Below are 23,808 nucleotides of genomic sequence, written 5' to 3' on the forward strand. Positions count from 1 at the left end.
GGTTCTAAGTACTGGTAAGACAATTCATTTCTTCCTTCCTTGAAATGCTAGTGAAGAGGGATAATAAAATCTCTCTGTCAGAAAAGTGGCTCTGCAACAACTTCAAAAGTGGTGTAGATTGTTGCGACCTTGGTGGCARTAAAGCAATGATTCAACATGGAAAAGTTATAAAACATATCAGTAAACATAGACAAGGAGAAAACGCTTAATGTTTCTTAAAAGACAAATCTCAATATTTTGGATGGGATTCGTGGAATTCTGCATTACTTGTTTCTCAAGGCAGAAATATTTAGGCAGAATAAATCATGTAAAATGCAAATTTACTCTGCTTGGCACTGTTTACAGCAATTTATGGGACAACTTCTCTTGGGAGCTGGGACAAAAAGCCTCCTTCTCAGATACTATATAAGTGTTATGTAACCTTGATTACACTTTTTATCAAGCAAAGCGGAAAAACCTTCAGTAGCCTTTGCCATGTCTTAYCCGTAACGGCAACAGGAGCCACAGCTACCCAAACAGGAAAAAAATGCTGTTCTTGACAACATCAGCAGTGCAATTAAAAATAAAAATAAATCGCTCTAGCCTCATACCATGTTTTGTGCAAGTCCATGTACGATGTGATTTAGCTACACAYRAAAGTTTTTCTCAAGCCCTGAGGGKTTTTTTCCAGTCTAGAAGAAGGTGTCCCTGCCCATGGCAGGGGAGATTGGAACAAGATGCACTTTAAAGTCCCTTCCAACTCAAACTGTTCTGCGATTTTATGATTGCAGTGCATCAGCTACCATGAATGAATATATGACTTTGGAAGAAAAGCATTCCAACTCTGACCAATGTTTTAAGCCCTACCTGCACTTCTGAAGGTATCTCCTGTGCACTCAAAGACAGCCACTTGCTTCCCATTCCAGAATACTACAGCATCCTAAAACAAACAAACAAATAAATAAACCACCAAATGAATACTTACATTCAGTTCTTTTTGGAAACATGCAGTAATTAATGCAATAACACAGCAAGAACTCCCCTACAAGAGCTATAATTTACTAGTCCCSCTGGACATTGCGTTTGAAGGCTTTTAGAAGCCCAAAAGTTCTCCAGATACTGGTGAGCACCCTAGAAAATTCCTGAGTCCCTATGCTAGCTTAAAAAAACAGCTCCACCACAGCACCATTGCTGCTGTCACAACAATAATTTTATAACACGCTAAGTTGAATATTAAAAAAGGGCTTATCGTAAAGACTTAGAAAGTTTGGTCTCCACTAATTTAACTAGGCAACTGATTAGGCAAATAAATGAAAAATAAAAAGCAAAACAATTAACCTTAGTAGCAAAGACTCCATTAGCATTCATATCAACACGAAGGCTGTGAGTGGTTCCTGTGCTGAAAATAGTCACATTGAAGAGGTTGGGAGACACCTGTACCACAGCCACCTGCTGATGAAAATGTGCCAACATGGCCTCCTCACTGAGAATCACCACAGAGCTGATATTGTTCACTGCCAGCAGGTTTTTTCGGGAGCCCCACTGTAAATAATGGGAAAAGAAAAATCARTTTCATCTCTGGTCTTGAACTGTCACAGCAACGTCCCAAGAGAAACAATATGGGGAAAAACAGAATAAATACTTTTATATATACACAAAGTCCTGCTATCTGAATATAAATTATGAGGAATGACTGGGAATTATTACAGATTCAGACTATTATGCTTGTTATCCAGTGTCCTGGTTTAAAAGATAGGTGTCTCCAAGGAAGGCAGGAACCTTCATGGAATGGAAAGGTGGACCTCTCCCTCCAAATTATTATAACTTCAAAAATACAGGACTTCCAGGCAAAAATCTGGGAAAGGGAACAACAGTTCTCTTCTAGTAAATATATATATNAAAAAAAAAAAAAAAAAAAAAAAAAAAAAAAAAAAAAAAAAAAAAAAAAAAAAAAAAAAAAAAAAAAAAAAAAAAAAAAAAAGAAAGAAAGAAAAAACAACAAAATAAAACAACAAACGAGAAGCTTTCCCCCCGGTTAAGCAATCTCCCCTTTGGTGTAGTTATGCCCAGAACCGGCAGGGGGAGCTGCTGGCCCAGGTGAGGCAGAAGGGCTGCAGTGGCTCCCCCGTGGCTCCAGGGGGTGCTCCAGTGTGAGCCCAGAGCCTCCCCAGGGGKTAACGGTGGCCTCGGGAATACAACAAACAGGATGCAATTCCTTTGAGAAAACCTAACTGCCAACATTAACCACCCCACTTTTTTTTTTTTCCCATATCAACATGTTACATTGAACTTACACTTTTAAAACATGCATTATCTTAATTATATACATAAATAAATGCAGATACAGATACAGACACAGTGTCATAGTTCACTTCAAAACAAGGTCCCATTGAGGTATACATCGTGTTTCCCCTTCATTCTGCATCACCCACCAAGTGAAACCACGTCCCTGAGTACAGACAACCCTACAAATGGGTTTGTCTTTTCTCAAGGCAGAATTAATCCAGTCCTTCATAATATACCTCTCATTTGCACCACCAGAACCTTATCTCGATCTGTAGTATGCAGGAGTTCAGACTGGACAGGGCCAGCTTAGTTAGTGGAACCTCTGATGTTAACTATGTAGCCTTTGCTAAAGGCAGATCCCACCACTTGAAGGCCCTACCTCCCTTCACCTTCACTGCTGTTTTTAATAGCCCACTGCACCTCTCAACTTCCCAGCAGCTGGTGCATGGTAAGGAATGTCGTACATTCACTGTGGTACACTCTCTGTGGTACATGATGTGGTACACAATACCATGTTCTCTAGCTGGTTTCTTGAAATGAGTCCCATTGTCTGACTCAATTCTCTCAGGGGTACCACACCTCTAAAGGATTTATTTTTCAAGGCCCAAGATGGTGTTGCAGGCAGTAGCATGATGCACAGGGAATATCTCCAATCATCCAGTGTTTGCTTCTATAATATGCTAAGGCCTGAGCAGCAGGCCAAAGCCTGAATAGACTTACAAGATGAATGCTGAGCATGATGCTATTAACACCATCGAAGTTCTTTGGTTAAAAATAGATGATTAAAATATTTGTATTAATTGTTCTTAATGGCAAACAGGCTGTTGAATAGATGTTTGTATAACTTTGTGTGAGATATATCAAGAAATCCTCCCTACAGATATCCCTAGAGACYCATTAGTAGAATGATGCAGGCAAAACCCTCCCAGCCATGGCCTGGGYTCTGGCTGAGCCCTGGTCCCAGCTGGTCAGGAAGCAGGCCATCAGAACCAGATRTTTTCTGCAAAAAAGGCAAATKAATCATTTGGACTTGTCAATTTGGGCTATAAAGCTGGACCCTTTTTTTTGCATGAACTGGAGACCTCACCACCTGTAAGGTGGACAGACCACGAAGTATTTTCCTAATTGCCAGGAAGGACTCTCCAGGTCCTCACTGCAAAACAGGGCTCCACAGAAACTGCAGACTCTGCATAATGCACAATTCTCTCCCTCTCCCCCTCTCTCTCTCTCTCTCTCTCTCTCTCTATCTCTCTCTCTCTCTCTCTCATATAGTAACCAATAGATGCATTACCTTGCTTATTTTCACTTGTTGCTAAAACTAAGCAAGTAATTAGTTTGTTTTACCAAATGTATCCTTTTACCTCTGTTTTGCCTCAGTATTAACAGTAAAAATTAYAAGACCATTCTTCCTATTGGTGTCWGTGTCCATTYCATTGCCCATGTCGATTGGCAAAACATTCTACCACTGTGAGCATATAATGTTTGCCTTGGTGGATTTTAGGCAGTGTGAAATAATGAACCTGTCAGGCCTCTCTCTACTTATATTTGGACCACCTTCCCCTACACCACAGGGGCTTCACCTGCTTGGCCTGCCTGATCACAGCACGTCTTATAATCATGGCTAACCTGGGAGATACTGWCTATGGYTAAATTCACTCCTCRGTCTTGTGCTCACTTACAGGTGGCATCTCTGCCCTGATGGCCAGAGGTATCATGGACCCATTGAGCTATGAACAACTCCCTCTCCTGTTGCCAACCCAAATCTATCTGTGATACTTTGATTTTTGGAGGCTGATCCATCTGTTCATTATTTTGGTGCTTCTCATTAGCCCAACYCCTGGGCACTTGAGCATCCACACGATGGACTTTCAGTCAGCTTCTCTACCCAAGTGGCAATGTTTTGTCATTCTTCAGCAGCCCAGACTGGTTCTCCTCTAGACTGCCAGTTGGCCTTTTTCCACCTGTATGGCCACCCCCACAAAGCATTTGCCATGATCCAAGAGTCAGTGCAGAGGTAAATCTTTGGCCACTTCTCTCATTCATCAATGTCCAGGGCCAACTGTATAGCTTTGAGTTGTGCAAACTGGCCAATCCTTCTCCTTTAATAGCTTCTGCAACTTGTTGTGTGGGGCTCCATATAGCTGCCTTCCATTTTCAGTTCATTTCTACAATGCAACARGAACCATCAGTGAAAGAGCATAGYGAGTTTCTTCTTGCGGCAGTTGGTTGTATGGCAGAGCTTCCTCAGCCCAAGTCAACTGTACTGCTCCTCTTCATCTCTCAGAACAAAGTCTTCACCTTCAGGCCAATTCATAATTATTTTCAAGATCCCAGGGGTGATTCAGGTTTCCAATACGGGGGCACAGTGTAAACAAACACTTASTCCATGTAGCATCAGTGGCATGACGGATAGACAGAACCTTTCATTGAACATCCACCCTAGAATGGGTAGTCAGGGTACCAGAAGAGAGTGCTTCTGCATCAATCACCTCTAGGGCAGCCTGAACTCCTTCTCAGGCTGCCAGGATCTCCTGCGCTGTTGGGGTGTAGYTGGSTTCAGACCCGCTGTAGCTTCGGCTCCAGAATCCCAGTGGMCGGCCWCAAGTCTCACCAGACACYTTYTGCCAAAGGCTCCRGGAMAGACCATTGCTCCCAGCTGCAGAGTAGAGCACGTTCTTCACCTCTGGTCCTGTCCTGACTGGGCCRAGRGCTACCACATGAGTAGTCTCCTGCCTGATCTGGGCAAAGGCTTGTTGCTGTTCAGGGCCTCAGCRGAAATCATTCTTGTGAATTACCAGGTAGGGAGGGTTCACAAACAGACTGTATTCTGGGATGTGCATCCTCCAGAAACCGATGGAACACAGGAAAGCTCGTGTTTCCTTCTTGTTGGTTGGTGGAGACATCCCTGTGATCTTGCTGATGACCTCAGCAGGAATCTGAGAGATCTGTCTTGCACTTCACTCCCAGGAACTGGATCTCTTGGGCAAATCCCTTGACCTCGCTTTTTTTCATCACGGAACCAGCATTCAGGAAAATCTGGATAATCTTTTCTCCTTTCTGAAAAATTACTGCTGSCTTATTCCCCCMCACAATKATGTCATATATTGAAGATGTTCAGAAACCTCACTCTTCTCCAATACAGCCTGGATCAGTCCATGAGAGGCAGGACTGTGTTTCTACCCCTGGGGCAATCTGCACACCCCTCCAGGTGAAGGCAAACTGTGGCCTGCACTCTGCTGCCAGAGGAATTGAGAGAAATGCATTAGCAATTGCCAGTAGTGGCACTTTGCTGCCTTGAACTCCAGCTCACACTGAAGCTCCAGCATGTCCAGCACAGCAGCACTCAGTGTAACTTCATTCAAGMCACTGTCAATCACCATTCTCCATCAGACTTGCACACAGACCAAATGGGGTTGTTGAAGGRTGAGTGGGCCTTGCTGAACACTCCTTGGCCCTCCAGCTCATGGATCGTCTTGTTAATGGGGGTCACAGCATCTGGATTCATTTGGTACTGCCAGTAATGCTGGTTTTTTGCCTTCAAAAAGTCCAACCACTGAAGGATTCTCTGACAGTCCAGGAAAYGTATTTAGCTGCTTAACCCCTTCTGTCTCCACAGCAGGGATTCCAAAAGTCCATTGATGTACCCTTTCATCTTGGAAATATCGGTTCCTAAGGTAGTCAATACCCAGCATACATGGGGTATCCAGGCCAATTACAATGGGGTGCTTCTGCCAGTCCTTCCCAGTCAAAATCACTTCAGCTTCTGACACCATCAGCTCTTGAGAATTCYGTCACCCCAGAAATGAAGACTGTTTCTGACCCCACATATCCTGATGGTATTAACATACATTGAGTGCCAGCATCAACTGAAGCCTTGTATTCTTGTGGATCTGACATGCCAAGCCATTGGATCCACGCAGTCCAGCAGACAYAGTCATTCCCTGGTGCCTCTACTTGGTCTTGTGAATACATATGGGAGGTACCTTGCAGTGGGGCAGACCCTTGCTCACAGGAAACTGGTACTGCACTCACTCTCACCAACTTCCCTTTTCCTTTCTCCCTCAGTTCTTGTATTGGGGTTGCCAGGACACAGGTAGGTTTCCTGTCCCACTGTCTCATGTCTTCTCCATGGCCAAATAGGAAATACCACAAGTCAGTTTGTGGGGCACACCCACTCTCTCTGGCTGGAGGGCATCTGGCTCTAACTTCAAGGGCTCTAGTTTCCACTGGTGCCACAGGTAAACATCTCTCCCTAATCTCCTGAGTTTTTTATTATCATCCTTGAGATTCTCAACCAATGTCTTTACAGCAGAGATGTGGACCCACATTGGGACTTGAATCATGCTCTCATAATTCTCAAGTTAGCTTGCTACAGAGTCCATTGTCTCTTGGTTGCCCCCGAGATGCACATTTCTCATTAAACTGGAGTGTTCAAGTGGCTCCTGATGTGCAACGCTCCACCACATTTGCACTCTGCACCTGACTTCTCAGGGTTATTATGTTAATCATCCCTTCCAAAAAGTATCTCCAACACTACCATTTCTCTCAGGCRTTGGATCCCTTCCTCCATGTCTTCCGGGGCTTTTCATGATGGTGTTCCTGCAGTCTGTCTCTGTAAACTAACCTCTCTCTTACACTTGTTATAAGCCACTCCAGGAAAGAAAGGGGTCYTGCCTCCCTCACAAATGCCTGCTCAATGGCCACATCCTGGGCCAAGGATCCCAAAAACCTTGCATTGGTACCATCAAAATGCATGCCTGTACCCATAAGGTCCACAACTCAAATCAACCAAGCCAAAAAGGCCTTGGCCTGCCCYCCCATGTAATGTCTTTTTGCACACTGCGAAAACTGTCAAAAAACAGGCAGTCAGTGATGATCTCAGGCTCCAGTTCCTCTGCTGATTGTCAGGGTCATGGTACCTCATCATCATTAGCTGGGTGCACYGACTTGGTTTTATACTTCCTCTTCTGCACAGGGGCAACTGCTGCTGGGTGTGGCTGCCTTTTGTGATTTAGCTGGAATCTGGWCAGTTGCAACATCTGTTTGTTCCACTGCTGCACTATCCATCTTTCCCTCTGACTGCAGGTGGTGCTGCTGGGCAGTGTCCCCAACCTCTGTGACAAGTTTTGGGGAAGCTACCCAAGGTAACCTCACCCTGTCACTGAATGGTGAATGGACCTTACTGAGTAAACACAGCAAAACCATCAAAAAGTGTATCRTATCTTTAACTTGTAGGAGATATTTTAACTCTTCAGAAGCTGTTGTTGTAGACCCAAAGAAGTAGGTGAAGGATTGGGAGAAAATTCCCCCCTGTGTTGCTTCCTCACAATAGGACCCCAAAGATACAAACTTAGTCTGTGATAGTTAYATAGCCTTGTTCCCATATTCCAGAAGTTTCAAAGCATTGAATTCCTCACCTTACATCATGGTTTGAAAAACAGATGCCTGCCAAGGAAGGTGGGAATCTCTCTTGGAATGGAAAACATGACCCCCTTCCCTCTAAACTATTGTAACTTGAAATTATGGGTGTCTTTCAGGCAAAGATATGGGAAAAGGAATAACAGTTCCTCACTAGAATACAGGTATAAAACAAGGCAAGCACATAATAACAACAGCAGCAGCAACARAAAGAAAAAAACAGAGACCCAACAATAGCCTTCTCTTGGCTGTCAAGCACTTTCCCCTGTGGTGCAGTTACGGCTGCAGCCGGCAGGGGCGCTGGTGGCTCCCGGCTGGGCAGGGCRGGTGCAMTGATTCCCCCTCGGCTGCAGGGGGCGCTGTGGCGCGGGCTCAGCCGCCACTCCATGTGGTAATGGCAGCCCAGCCCGTGGAAGAAATAGAAAAGSGCCTTCCTTTCCAAACTCATGGGGGAGCCGGTCCTTGTGCCTCTCCAGATGGCGAAATGGACTGTAGCAGGAACCTTGGAGCAGAAGGCTGGAACAGTAGAGGTGAGCACACCTGGGAGTGGCATACGAAGTGTAGCAAAAACTCCGGAGGATGTGCCAGGAACCACGGAGATCAGTGCACATGGGGTGTCGGGCTAGCATGTAGCAAAAAAACCCAAAGCAGTGGCAGAAAAACAGCGCGCTAGGCAGCAGCAGCTGGGCTCCAAAAGCAGCTGGGAGACGGCCCCTCCGGAGGGGGAGGGGGCCAGCACTCCACGATTTCCCCAGAGGCACTCAAGTAGATGGTGAGAGTCCCTCCCAGTGAGGTCGAGTGTAGAAAAGGTCCCAGTTCGATGGCCGCTCTTACGAGCAAAGGCTCGCCCAAGGTAAGGAGAAATCAGTGCAGGGCAGAAATCCACAAAGGCCGCGGYGAATTCTCCCCACAGCAACAGCAGCACTGTCTCACTTCTGGTCCAGGGAGAGAGCGGACAGAGAGAGACGGAGGAGCTGAGCCCAGCCCCTCACAGCGCCTCCCCCACCCACCAGTTAAGAGTGTAGCCAGCTGCACCTCTTCCCCACATCTTGGCCATTTCTTGTGTCTCTCTTAAATATCGCCATTACCATCTCTTAGACAACAAATGGGATAAAATTCCCTGAGAGAAARAAAAGGAAAAATCCTAATCTGCASCACCTTATTGACCCATTCTACAAACTGGAAAACAGCCACCACAGCCTTAGTTATAGGACACATGCTTAAATAATGCCTTGCAAACAGGAAGAACATAGCCATGATCATATGCCAACCAAACCAGGGTAGACTAGACCACATGGTGCCACCTAATGAGGTTTCTATACCCAGTACACAAATGGGTTGCCCAAGAGCTGTTGTTGTCTTTTCACCCTTTCCTCTCGATGYACTTGGGCCACACATTGTTCAACAATTAATATCCTGGTTTAAAAGACAGGTATCTGCCAAGGAAGGCAGGAACCTWTCTGAAAGAGAAAGATGAAAGCCCCCCGTCCAAATTATTAACTATTACAAGTTTCCAGGCAAAAATATGGAAAAAGGAATAACAGTTCTTTACTAGTAAATATATATAAAAAACAGGCAAAAAAAATACACAAACCAGAAGTTTTCCCCCGTGTTAAGCAATTTCTCCTTTGGTGTAGTTATGCCCAGAACCGGCAGGGGGAGCTGCTGGCCCRGGTGAGGCAGAAGGGCTGCAGTGGCTCCCCCGTGGCTCCAGGGGGTGCTCCAGTGTGAGCCCAGAGCCTCCCCAGGGGGTAAYGGTGGCCTTGAGGAGACAGAAAAGGTGGGCAGTTCCGTTTCCTTGGACTCCCACATGTCCAGTGAAGTAACCTATGGCAGCTGCCAAGGTTCCAGTCAACCACCAGCTGGGACCCTGTCTATGGAGAGAGAGAGGGCATGGGGGGCCTAGTTTTCCCCTGAAACACCCACACAGATGGTGGTTTCCCAGCAATAGTGAAGTGAATGCTGAAAAGCCCCAGTCAACCAGCAGCTCCTCCAATGGGCAGCAAGAAGAATTCCAGAGCAGCACCGAACCCTGGGCAGAAGTCCAACACCAAAACCCGCAATCGTCTTCCCTCCAAGCAGGGCAAACACTGCACTAGCTCCAGCTAAGAGATTGCCAAAAAAACCCTGTTCCCCCCCCTCCCCAAATCATTTCAGGGTCAGGCACTTGCCCATTCCTTTTCTGTCTTAATTTTTGCCATTTTACCTAGCAAGCTGCCTCCCCTGCGTCTCCTTGACAACAAATGGGAAGAAATTACTTTGAGAAAACTTAACCACTAACACYCAGCTACTCAGACTCCCTTAGTCTAAGTAGAAGAGATAGTTTTTAAATTAAACCTGCTTTTTTTTTCCCTAAGATGTTAATGCACTACCTTGTATTTACTGCTGCAAGAGAGCATCAGGTATTTAAAGGGTTTAGTAACTCTGCAATATGTGACAGCAAAGCAAAGTCCATGAATAATTTCTTTTTGGTTACCTGYTGTGGTTTAGGAATGGTATTCTCCAATTTAGTGTTCACACAAACACTATGTGCCACTTGCTTAATCACCCCTCCCTGCTGTGGTGGAAGAGAATTGGAGGCATAAAACATGTTGAGATAAGAACAATTTACTGGAAATAGCAATAAGATAAGTAACAGCAACAATATTTATGACAAAAGTGTACAAGAGAGAGGTGAGTGACTTCACATGCAACCTGACTGCAGCCACGGTACCCTGGGATCAGAGTCCTTCCTCCATTCCTGGAAAATGCTGTGAACTGGTATAGACTAACCTCCAAGTCCTGGCCAAAACCCTCTCCTGGCTACTGCAGAAATTAACCCTGTCCTGGACAGAATCAGGACATCACCATATTCTTTTAGGAGCTTTGACAGCCCCTTTCAGTGTAGCTCAAATCCCCTAGCAAAGCAGGCTAAATACATGCATAAATAGGAGGGTCCAAAAGCACACTTCTCTACCTCTGCTAGAAKGATCTCCATATCCCAGCTAAATCTTTTCAATTTATTCTATAAAGGTGACAAGACCATAGAATCATAAAAACACAAAGTTTGARAAAGACCTCAAAGACCATCAAGTCCAGTCATCAACCTAATACCACCACCATGTTCACTAAATCACATCCCCAGTTGCCACATCCAAACAGCTTTTGAACACTTTCCAGGATGGTAATTCTGCCACTGCCCTGGGCAGCCTGTTGCACTGCCTGACCATACTTTCAGGGAAGACATTTTCCCTAATATCCAGTCTGAACTTCCCCTGGCACAACTTGAGGCCATTTCCTCTTCTGTCCCTTGTTCCGTGGAGCAGAGCCCCACTCCCCGGCTGCCCCCTCCTGTCAGGGAGTTGTGCAGAGCCAGAAGGACCCCTGGAGCCTCCTTTGCTCCAGGCTGGACCCCCCCCCCCCCCAGCTCCCTCAGCTGCTTTTCATCAGATTTGTGCTCCCCTCAACTCTGCTGCCCTTTTCTATACACAGAGATTGACTTMAGAAATAAAGCTATTTTGTACAGGAGGGGTTTTGTTCATTTTTCTRTTTAAGGACCCTTGGCTGTAATTAAGGGGATACTATACTGCAAAACATCTGAGCTAGAAAGCATTTCCCACCCCAGCTCTTTTGAAGCCATCAGATCAGGCTGAATAAAGATAAGGTTTGCATGGAGCCACATGAAGTTATTGCTCTCCTCACCCTGGTACAAAGGTTCAGTTCTAACTCTTTGATGGTAAAATAGGAAAAGGCTTTTAGAGGAATTACCAGAAAATTCCACATGCAACAATTTTTTTTTAATCTTTCAGAATTTTTTTTTTAGGTCAGGAATTAAAACAAAAATAATCTAGGATTTCCATAATTAAAGGCATCTTAATGAGATAAATCCACCATGATTGCTTTTGTTTATGCTCCCAAACATTGGAAACAAAGCACTATTTCTGGACAGTGCTCCATATCCTGTTATCTGGAAAAGGCTTGAATAGAAAAGCTGACATAATCACTTATATCTCTTCCCTTGCCTCAATATATTAGCAGATATCAGGTACTTATGGCACACATTTCCTATCCCTGGCCYTTTTTTTACTGAAGCTTGTTAATAAAATTCTCCATTTTCACAGCACTTCCATTTTAACTTYATGAGTAGGATGGTGTTACAGACTCTTGCTCTATACCAACACAGAGTAAGCAAATGCCATTGCTTTTTAAATACTTTCCACTCTTAWGAGAAAACAGAGTAATAGCAAATATTCAATTATTTTCTCTTGAAAGTCACCAGATATATTTGATTTTCTTTCCTTATGAAAAATAATGGGTATTGTTCTCACRTAGGAAGCACAGCAACAGAATAATGTAAAGTATAACAGGAACACTGAAAAATTGAAAAAATAATACAGTATAAAACCCAGCAACCAGACATGCTGGAGAACCTAAAGCACAAGCTTTGCCTTTTAGCAGAATGCTGGTGGCAAAAAAAAGTTGTTCAGTAATTTAAAACTTCTAAAATCCAAATTTATCGTTGTTACACTCAGCATTTCTCTTCTGCATATATCAAAATGCTGTTAGGTATAGAATGAGAGTGTTTAATGTCATTGTGGCAAATGAAAATAYTCCAAATCAATAAAAATGCTGCATCCTGATGCTTAAGAGACAATATGTTAAAATACATACCATCCCCTTCTAGAAGGCACATCTTCTAACCAAAGAATACATATTTATATTTYTACATCTACCAATGAGATTGAACTTTACATTGAGAAAGTGACAAAGGGAAAAAAAAATTAATTAATCAAATTATGCATTTAGTCAGATTTTCTTGCTATTTTAATAAATTAATGTAGAATTGACATTCCTGATAATCCTTTCTTTTCCAAAAAATAATTCCAGGGAGATGAATCAAAAGGGTTTGCCAATTAGCCACGTGATGGAGAGAGTAGCTACAAACAGAGAGTATTTCTGCCCATTTCAATTTTAAAAGTTACTTGATTCTCAGGGATTTTCCTCCTACTTCTGAAGAAGGACCAGCCTCTGCTGGAACATATCCATATGATACWGATCGTGTTCATCTTGTTCATCTGTTTCACAAACACAGTCTATTAATTTAAGGTTAGTGAAGTCCCACTAAAGTTCAACGAGATTCTTTCCTTTCTTACCTTTATCTGAGTGACATTTCCTTCAAGTTCTGTAGATGCCTGGAACTTCCACTTCTCCTTGCCCTCCAAAGCCCATGTGCTCTGATCAGATCCTGCTGCTTTCTTCCACATTGCCACTCTCCCCTTGCTAGTTCCAGCTGCCAAGAGACCTGCCGTTCAAAAACATTTCAGGCATTTCAACTTGGACTTCAGATTCAGGCATTTCATCTTGGACTTCAGATAGACAAACCCACATCAGTCAATCTAACAGGCAACTCTGGTTCTCAGGTACCGAGASGCCGCCTTCCAGCAGCAGCATTTCTTGCCTCACTGCAAACCAACATCCTAGTCCTGGATTGGAGAACTGTTCTGGAGAAACAAYGGGAGAAGTTCCACGTGGCAAGGTGCATCCTCTCAGCTACCAGATGAAATGATTTTTTAAATGTGTCAGATAATTACTTAATTTTAACCATTTCTTAGAATATAGAACTATTGAATATCCTGAGCTGGAAGAGACCCCAAGGGTGATCCWGTCCAGCTCCCGGGCCTTGCACAGGACAGTCCCAGGAATCCCAACAATGTCCAAACACTCCTTGACTTCTGGCAGCCTTGGAGTAATCCCCACTTCCCTGGAGTGCCTGCCCACCCTCTGGGGGAAGAACCTTTTCCTGATATCAAGTCTAACCCTTCCCTGGCTGGACACAACTCCAGCTGTTCCCTGAGGTCCTGTCACTGCTCACAGAAACCAGAGATCGGATCTGCGCCTCGTGAGGAAGCTGCACAATGAACAGTCTCCTCCAGGATGAACAAACTAAGTGTTCAAACTAAGAAACAAGCCATTCCTCCCACAGTTTGTGTTTATTTTTAAATAGCTGGTTTTGTAGTCACCTTGGGCCACCAACCACTGAAAATCATTCCAGAAGACATCAGCTACACCTACGCTGGCAAGCCCGGGAGTAGCTGTGTAGAAAGGATCTGTTGTAAGGACCTGGCATCCATACAATACATGCTGGTAAGTTCTTTTTTCACATTAGCTGTAGTGCAGGCTTGTAGATTGAATGCCCAAAACACACTGGAGTGCATTAGGTGTACTCCAGGGGTACTTGTATCAAAGGGAATCCAGCTTGTGTGCCATGACACAGCTCCACAATGAATCCAAGTGTAGCTGAGTATCAAATGATCTCCCTGCACCTTTAAAGGCACATTTCTGATCCAGACCAGAATCTTCTACATCACATACTACCACTGAGATCCTCAGTCACAAGACAAACATACTGACATGATTACAGGGCATGGAAGGCTGAGCTTTGACAAGGTTTARGACCAATGATCACAGCTGCCATGTTATTTCTCACCTTTAGCACTGCAGTAAGACACACAGTTAATACATTCTCCCCCGTCAAAGCCAAATTGCACATCTAGGGAGAGCACATAGTTCTCATCTCGATCCAAATCCCAGAACCTAAGGCACACAAAACCAGAGTGTTAACAATGCTTTTCTTTCCAGGTGTCTTGCCAAACACAGTCAATAAGATGTTGTAAATGGCATTAATTTACTATTTCCATAATACCCAGATATTTTAATTTTAAAAATTAAATGGTCAGCAGCTGCCTCTGGAGTTTCTTAAAAATCTCCTTCCTTTTCCTTAGACTTTTTAATCTGCAGCATGTTTAGGGGTATTCTCTCCTATGAAGAAAGAAGTCAGAAGCAAGTGCAGCTTTAACGAAACAAAAAAGTGAGGGCTAGTTGCAATTTTCTTCCTCTCTTATTATGCCTCCTCCTCAATTTTAAGAATATTCCTTGATTAGCTAGTAGTCCTTTGGATTCCAGATTTATTTTCTAGAACTAAATATTGCCATGAAACTWTTCCTTCTTGACACTTGGTCTTTATTGCATTCTCACAGAGTTAACAGAAGATTCTGTCTGATAGTAGCAGACAGAGGCTCAATGAAGTGAGGTACTGATATTAATGGAACACTCCTACCCTCCTAAAAGGAAACAGGTAGAACAAGTCATAGTAAAAGAAGAAAATATTCCAAAAAGGTAAAACTACAGAGCACAGTAACATAACAGCATGGCAAAGCAATATATTTTAGAGGATTTGAGCCAGAAGTAATTGAAATACTTGTCTTATAGCACTTTTTGCTGGTTGCTGATGCTATGAGTATCCTACAGATCACATAGTAAYATTGGCAAGAACACCAAAGGGGCTATACTTTCTTGCAAAACCCCCAYTGGATTTATTTTTGGAAGAAATCAATAACAGCACTGAAGGAAGGAAGAGATTTGGGTGGCACTGCCTGACAAAATAAAATATCTAGAGCAAAAGAAAGCCATACCAAATTAGTTTTGTTTTTCATTTAATTTCTCTACTTATTTTGACAAAATTAGGAAATACTGGAAGTTTTTCACTCTTGGTAAAAAAAMCCCAACCAACGTTTTAGCAAAATATTCAGTTCATTGCAGACTGACTTTTAGTTGACCCTTCTCAGGGGCATTTAGAACAACTTTCATTCTTACCTGATGACTGTCTCACCCAGTGCTGTAACAACTAGGCTATGGTCTATTAGAATCATGTCCGCAGAATGACCAGTCGTCCCACTCAACTTCACCTGTTAACCAAAAGGGAATTAATAAATTTACAGGAGGTGGGAGAAACACGCTGAAGGACAGTAAGCATCTGAACTGCATAGTTCAGCTAAAAAGTAAAAATAGACCTATCTGTCAATTCAGACAAACRTATTCAGACAGTGAATTCAGACAAATGATAACCACTAAATGCATCAAGACTGCAATGTACAAAYTTAATAAAAGAAATCTTTTAGTGGGCTAATCAAGCAGATAAGGAACAGTATGTTACTCTTGCACTAGATCTTTTCCTAGAATTTAATAAAGATTGCTTTAAAATGTGAAATACCAAATCTTACTTCTAGTCAAACSTAAGTAATGATCAATAAGAAGTGGACGCTCCTGTAATACATAAGTGTGTCTTTTTCTGKCTTGGAGAAAAAGAAAAAAACATCTTAGGGGTCTACCCACAAGCAGCATTCTGTAATAGCATAGGACAGGGTGTGAGACATTTCCTCTTTAATTTCTTCTYTTAATTTCTGGAGTTCCTTAGTCAGTCATTCCAGTGAGGAGAAACAGGCCCATATCGGGGTGGAGATAGTGTCTCCATATATCTGGGGTTTGGTAACCAAAGTGCCCGCATTTTGTTCTTCTTCCTTCAATTACATCTCTCCTAATGAGTTGGCATGGCACTGGTGCTCTCTGTTGGAATTTCCACCATATGTTTTGGGTACATTGGATAACTTGCTTCATGGTGTACCATTTGTCTCAGTACATTAAAACATCATCTTTCCAAGGAAACCTTTCCCTCACATTTGACAGGAGCTGCCTCCAGAGGCTGACAGTTTCTGGTCTTTTCCCAATCCCCTGGTGAATACTCACATCCCAGGACGTGGATCCCAGTTGCAAGGCTTCACTACCATCTAATTTCATATCAGGGGCCACGATAGCCCAGCATCAGAGCAGCTAGGTCACTGGGGGCTCACCTGAGTGGAGGCTAAAATCTTGCATGCCTCGCAGCTCAGCCAGGGATAGGGATTGGGTRATTATCTCTGGCCCTGCCTCTTCTTCCTGTTGTGAGGGCACTGCTTCCTCTTCATCACACACTRCATGAACAGATTTGATCTTGGATTTCTTCTTCTGAATACAGACAACTGCTCCTAGCACAGGCTGTTCTTGTGGTTCAGCTGCAGTTTGAATGGCCATGGTGCCTGTTGCTCTGCTTTCTTCCTCCCCCCTTTGAGGGCACTGTACAGAAACAAGCAGTGTCCAGTAAGTAGTAGCCAGGGTCCAGCACGTTCCATAACTTTGCACCTCTCTGGAACTGCCACAGAAATTTTCTTTCAAACATCCTGCCACTTTATCAGGGTCTTGTAGCTGTTCRGGGATGAACTTCCAAACCAGGAGCAGAAGACTGCCTCAAAAGCTGGCCCATTTTCTCCCACATCACTCTATTAATGATTATCCCTCCCAGGACATGTCTCTGGACTACTTCCCTAGAAATCTCTCTCCTGAATCTTAACATGGAGTAAACTGTACAGAGAAGACATGGTAGACATGTCATTGAGGGGATGCTTCCTTTAACACCCAAAGAGAATTCAAAATTCTCAAAAGCTATTGTAGCAGACGTGAAGGAGAAGAGGATAAACAGTTTGGAAAAATCATCCTCTTYCTCCCAYAGGCTGGGTATGATCATTAATGAATCCTCAGAAGTAGGAGCCAAGGCCAGAACAGGAGAACAATTCTGAAGACACATCCCAAATGACCCCCGTTGTCTTTGATGTTATCATGCCATAAGAGCACAGAGTAGAGCAATCTTGATCCTTCTTCCTGCTTTGAAACAGATCACCATGGCGATACATAGTGCATATACAGGAGCATATACAGGGTTAGCCCACATGATCACTGGAACCAGGGAGTCTCCACCTAAAACACAAATGCTTAGATCAAACTTATCTCAATCCTCTTGAGGCTTACCTTGGGTGCCAATTAAATGTGGTGGTTTAACACAAGCAAAAAATTGAACTCTAAATAAGCYATTGYCCTTCTCCTACCTATTCCAGTAAGGCAGGGACACTAGCACAGACTATGGGTTGAGATAATTTACTGAAAGCAAAAAGCAATGGAATAAGAAACACGCATTAACAACAGCAATATGATTTTAAAAATATACAAAACCAGTAGGTGTTTTACCCACAAAAAATTAGTTTTATGTGGCTGSTGAGACCAAAACCAAAATGGGGGATGCTCCCCGTAGGTTGCATCCACGTGACTTCCCCAGGTTCCCACATGCYGCCACAAACAAAGGCAGTTTGGCACAGGGCTTCCTGCCCTCCCCAGGCCAAGACAACGAAAAACAATGGCAAACAGACCCCCTGAAAGCTGGGTCATCCAAGGCAATTGCTCTGCAGCTCCACTGGGCTCAGTTCCATAGAAGTGCCTGCTTCTACTGCTCCAAAATGCTGGGGGTTGGTCCTGCATGTTGCTGTCASTTCCCTGCAATTGTGCTCTCCTTTWGGCCTGGCTTAGCTTGAACAGGCTTGGCTGGACTGGGTCAAGTGGGCTCTCTTTGGCTGGGCTGGGGACCTCCCCTATCACCCCACAGCCTCCCTGCTGGTGCTGCCGTTCAGCTGGGTTCTGGATGCCACYGCTTTCCTTTCAAGACCGTATTCCATAGCTGCATCTCAGAGAAAATGGGAGAGGATGGATGGCAGGGACACAAGATGGACTCCGCAGGGCTGATGCTGACAACCTTCCCATGAGAMAGAGCAAGGCAGAAAGGTGCCCACYTCTGGGGTGTGCGTTGTTTTCTCCCCAAAACCAGAGATGATGTAGTTGGGATAGAATAACAACTCGGCCACACCTACACAGCGCTAAGCTCTGCCACCCGCTGCAACGAAGACAACTGGAATTTCCAATTTTTCTCTAATTCACTAAGAAAATTAAATTATGTGTAAAAGGATTGAGAGACGGTCAAAATGACAAAACTATGAAAAAACAGGAAGACAAAATGAAAACCATCTTTCCAAGTCCAGTAACACATCACTCTATTCCACTTTTAGATGAGCTATTTTTGCGTCTTCATCAAGGTATTATCTGAGAAACAAAAACGATAGTTGATTCATTTGAAAGCAAAACAGTGATATAAAAAAACCCCAAACAAATACTTATAAAGAATAAATATTGCAACTTTATCCTGCAGTATGAGTCTTACCTTCATGAGCTCTTCTGCCTCTCCCTCAGGAGGAACTGCATGTAAGGACAACTGCAGATTGTCTGTTATTACGAGTAAAACATCTCTTTCCTCTAGCAACAGGAGCTTTCGGATCAGGCTGTCTGTGGACAATACCTGCCTTGTCTTYCCTTTCTCATTCACATAGTGTACAGAACCTGCAGCACAAATAAACAAGGTACAGAYTTTAGTCAATAGCTATTAGCTACAAAAGTCAAAGTTGCTGCTTTCTGTCTTAATAGAACATTCCTCAAGTACTGAAAAGGTAAAAATAGCAACATTCTTTTGTCTTCTACTTTGTCTCAGGATACAGACTACAACAAATGACCAAAGCATGCCTTTCCCCATTTAGAAAATCAAAAGGCGAGTAATTTAAATAATTTTAAACAGCAAGTAAGCTTTCAGTATAGATGATGGCTTCTGAAATCTTCAGTTTTAGAAAAAGATCTGTGAAAGAAGAATGGCAGCTAAAAATTGGTTCAATTTACAGCAGAGTTTAGAGGACAGAAAACTGTRGCCCTGAAGTTCTTCACTGTTTAGCAAAGACTGTACCACAAACCAAATTCAGCTTTAATCCATAATTTCACTGGCAAATGGGACAATGTCTTTCTAAAAACACTGACAACAGCAATTGTGGCACCTATCAACACTTCAGAAGCCATTATAATTTCATTAAGTWGTGCTATTCTATAAATCACAGAATCATCAAGGTTGGAAAAGACCTCTAAAATCATCAAGTCCAATTTTTTACCAAGTACCACCACACCCACTAAACCATATAATGAAGTGCCACATCTAGTCGTTTTTGAACATMTCCTGGGATGGTAATTCCACCACTACCCTGGGCAGCCTGTAGCACTGCCTAACTACACTTTCAGGGAAGACATTTTGCCTAATATCTAATCTGAATCTGCCCGGCGCAACTTGAGGTCATTTCCTCTTCTCCTTTCCCTTGTTCCCTGGGAGCAGAGCCTGACCCGCACCAGGCTGCCCTCTCCTGTGAGGGAGTTGTGGAGAGTGAGAAGGTCCCCCCTGAACATCCTTTCCTCCAGGACCCCCAGCACTCCCAGGGCCTTTCCTGCTGGGAACTTTCCAGCCACTCTCACTCAAACCTGGAGTACTCCATGGGGTTGTTGCCACCCAAAGTGCACCACGTGGTATTTTGCCTTATTGAACCTCATACAATTGGCCTTGGCCCATTGTCTACACGGGTTCAGGCAATGAAATGCCTTATAAGCAGTRCAGTTGTTTGCAAGTGGTATTACAAAAATCACTCAAACCCATGTAAAGAAAATCTTACATATCTCAAGCCACACCCACATAATTTCTTAGTAAATCATGGTATTATATAAGGTATCATTTTATACCACTGCAAATCAAAAAACCTATGAAATTAAATAGCATCTTCCCCCAAAAGCTTAAGCAGAAAACACAAGTATATAAGAATGAACATTAAGGATCAGCACTAAAATGTTGTACCCAAGAGATTATATGGTCTGATTAAAAAAAATGATGAATTTCCAGAACTCCTGCAAATATAATACCATCCCCTACATTCCAGCAATATAAAAAATTTTCCTGTCCCACTACTTTATATTCCCCCTGAAATAAAACASTGCACAGATATCTTCATCTTGTTAAATCACAGGAAAGTTTGAGTCTGAAGGAACTTTTAAAATTAATTTCTTTCCAACTTTCTTGCCATAGGCAGGAATACCTCCCTCTATGCCAGGTTGCTCCAAGCCCTGTCCAAACYGCCCTTGAACCCTTCCAGGGACGGTGCAGCCACAGTTTCTCCGGGCAGCTGGTACCAGGACCTCRCCACCCTCAGAGAGAACAATTCCTTCCCAATATCCCATCTAAATCCACCCKCTGGCAGTGGGAAGCCATTCCCTGTGTCCTGTCCCTCCAGACCCTTTGTCCCAAGTCCCTCTCCAGCTGTTCTGGAGYCCCTTTGGGCACTGGAAGGGGCTTTAAGRTCTCCCTGGAGCCTTCTGTTCTTCAGGTGAAGGCTCCCAGCTCTCCCAGCCTCTCTCCAGCACAGAGGGGCTCCAGTCATTGGAGTATTTCCATGGCTTCCTCTGGACTCATTCTGTGTCAGCTGGACTCAGCTCCATGCCATTCYTGTGTTGAGAACCCAAAGCTGGAGGCAGCTCTGCAAGTGGGTSTCACCTGAGTGGGGCAGAGGGGCRGAATCTCCATCTCCCCTGCTGCCTATACTGTGGGATCAGCCCAGCACACAGGGGTTTCTGGGTGCCAGCACACATGACCAAGGTATGTCCAGCTCTTACTCACCAGCACCCCCAAGTCCCTCTCAGGATATTTAGGACTTAGGACAGATCACAAACTAGATTAAGAATGGAGTCCAAAATAAATATACCCATACCAAGCTAAGCAATGAGGCTCACAAGGAACAGTAGTGTCATTTGAGTGAAATTTTAAGAAGTTTGGCAAGGAGGCCCAAACCAAGCACAGCACCCGCAGGACACAAAGCCTGTCCCTAGATGGGGCTCTGCACCACCACAAAAGCGGTTTTGAAGGTGAGGATGGAATGGGCTTCTCAAAGATTCTCTCTGTATCCATTCTTCATTTAAATGGTTCCTACCTAGTAAAGAGGCTTGTAATTCACAAATCAAAAGAAGGTACATTCCACTGCTCTACAAACCAACCATGCAGCTGGCCCATGGTAGTCCAGCAAGCTTTACTGGTGTAAACAAGGGATTTTGGTAAAACACTGAATCAAATTGTAACTGAACTGCAGAACCAGCATAACTGAAATATTTTCAGAGCAGTTTACACTTGAGTCCAMGAGGATTACGTACTCGAATCACCTACCAGAAACACACCCATTATGCAACTTATCACACACATTCTGGCTCCAGTTCAGAGAGAACAAGTTAGAGAGAGATGGCATCATGTAAAGAATTAGGGTGGAAAGAAAATTAACTTAGAGCAAACTAGTACCCAGAAAACRAAAAGGGATAGGAAAAGACAGGGAAGAGTAAAAGTAAAAAGGAAGGTGGAAACTGCAGAGAAGAATTGACATTAGGGAGAAAACTAACAAAGCAGACTCTCAGACTTTTTGATCTGCAAGACTGAAGCATCATTTCAAAGCATGAGAAAAAAAAGTGAAAAATTCAGAATTTATTTTAAGTGGTATGTTTTAGCAGAATTTGCCTATTTAYAGGAAAAAGAACCTACAACACATGCATTATTTTGAAGCTTTACACAAAAGATAATTTGATCTAYACTTGTGTGTTAGATACTGTTTTCCTCATACTCACTTCTTCAGGAATCTGACTAACCCACTACCTCTGGTGTCCCTGWGAACAAGAATACCCTGAAGATAAGATTTCAATAATTTTATTCATTTCTTACCAAACATTCTACAACTATGAATGCACTACCCCACTGAATATAYGAATACGATGGATGTATGAATATACCCCAGATGCTGGATATATGAAAACAAGACTTTCATGCACTGAGCTATTTTGAAATCCTAAGAAAACAACTTCCCAGCAAAATGGAAACATGGTTTTTCGTTCTTACCATCTGTCAAAGTGATAAAGAAGGAGAGTCCTTCCTGGACTGCCATGTTCAGAGGTGGTCCCATTCCGGCTTTCCTCCAGTTAAACATATCCAAGGCTTTCTCATCACCACTCACAGCYGCTTTTGCCAGCTGTACAAAGTCCCTGTAAAGAGATATTTCATTCCCAATTCCTTTCATAACAGAACAGTTTCACTCTCAAAGACTGTATGAGTTGTTAATAAAACATCTTGTATAAAGAGAATAAATATGTTTCATACACTGATTTAAAAAAGGGCAAACTCAAAAAGAATTTTAATATTAATTTTCATTTTCATTGTTTCACCTGTTTTTTCCATATGCATCACTGTTCTTACAGAGATGAGAAACAGAAAAGCCCAGACAAGGAAAACTCTTCTTTTTTACTACAGCTGCTTCCTATTTCTTGCTTAGAGAGGAAAGAAACAAGAATGTTTAAAAACTGGCTTTTAATTTAATTATTTTTGGCAATAATATAATGATAATTGTGTTTCCAGTGTGTTTATGGCTTTCCACAATCAGCAACATTGCTACTTAGAAGAACTAAGACAGAAGAGTAAATAGCAACAGACAGAAGATGTGGGCAAGAGAAAGAAGATCTGTTGCTGCAGTCAGGACACAAAGCCAGCTACCAGAGTGGGAGAAGATCTTGGAAATAAAGGGCAGGTAGGAAAAAGAACTTTTTTTAATATATTTTTTAAAAATTCATCTGTCGGTAAGACTTCCTCTCTGTCTCCCTCTTTGGAACAAGACAAAGACCTGGTCTAGTACAACTCTGATGGGGCCAATACTCACTTGCCAGGAGGGGGTGGCCGAAAGACACAGTGACACAAGCATTTGCCATACTCTTGCTTAATCAGGGCAGGACCCTGCACTCTGCCTCGATGGTCCATTTTCCACAGAAACAAGACACCATGCTAGAAAAAGACAAGATAGTTCATTACCCTTTGCACAAAGAAGAGAATCCAGACTCCAGCTACTCACTGCACATAAAAATAAATGTTTTAATTGACAGAGAAACACCCTTCCGTACATTTAGTTGACACATACAATTACTCCCACTTTWAGCCACAGGGAATCAAAGTTATCTTCAACTTTACATTATTTGCTTATTTAGTATCAAATAGTCTAAAAAAGTTTGTTAGTCCTATCCATTTTTAGTTAAATTACACTGCCAGAGCAATTAAATGGAATAGTCTTGGTTTTCTTCTGGAAGTAGCAGATGTTAATATTTTTGATAACATCCTTTCCACATTTTTTCTTGCAAGTAAGTCTGATAGTTTATCTTTTAGCAAATGAAGTAGAGGATAGTAGAGCATATGCATCTCTCAGTAAGTGCATATAACACTGATACAGATGAGCACGTGTATATGCTTAGACACATAAGGTCAAAGGATCCAGAAAGACTAAGGGCAGAATTTCTGAATTGCTCRAGCTTTCCTCCTCTCTCAGAGAACACATTCAAGAATTTACTTCTAGAAAAAGAATCCAGTAACTAGAATAATCATAGATGGTAAAGAAAGGAAGGMTGGCTAGCTTATTAACACAACAGTGGTCAACACAGGCCAGCCCTCGAGCCTGGCGCAGGTGCTGACATAACTCACACTCTGCAGTGCCAGCTCAATAGCACCAAAACCCTGGTGAC

General features: G+C 43.1%; 1 protein-coding gene across 4 annotated transcripts in view; it reads right to left on the reverse strand.

The window, feature by feature from the left end:
* Nucleotides 1-23,808, reverse strand: part of IFT140 (intraflagellar transport 140) — a 100,900-nt gene that overhangs the window by 55,785 nt on the left and 21,307 nt on the right. For all 4 annotated transcript variants that reach the window (XM_057382822.1, XM_057382824.1, XM_057382821.1 and 1 more), the window contains exons 4-11: nt 22,959-23,080; nt 22,148-22,290; nt 18,578-18,753; nt 15,316-15,407; nt 14,150-14,256; nt 12,816-12,964; nt 1,318-1,521; nt 847-919 (exon numbers count right to left, since the gene is read on the reverse strand). In XM_057382822.1, the coding sequence (XP_057238805.1) occupies nt 847-919; nt 1,318-1,521; nt 12,816-12,964; nt 14,150-14,256; nt 15,316-15,407; nt 18,578-18,753; nt 22,148-22,290; nt 22,959-23,080 (1,066 nt within the window). The remainder of the gene's footprint in view (nt 1-846; nt 920-1,317; nt 1,522-12,815; nt 12,965-14,149; nt 14,257-15,315; nt 15,408-18,577; nt 18,754-22,147; nt 22,291-22,958; nt 23,081-23,808) is intronic.

Source organism: Malurus melanocephalus, unplaced genomic scaffold (assembly GCF_030028575.1).
Source record: "Malurus melanocephalus ecotype Western Australia unplaced genomic scaffold, MMel_1.1 scaffold_588, whole genome shotgun sequence".
Classification (NCBI taxonomy): Eukaryota; Metazoa; Chordata; class Aves; order Passeriformes; family Maluridae; genus Malurus; species Malurus melanocephalus.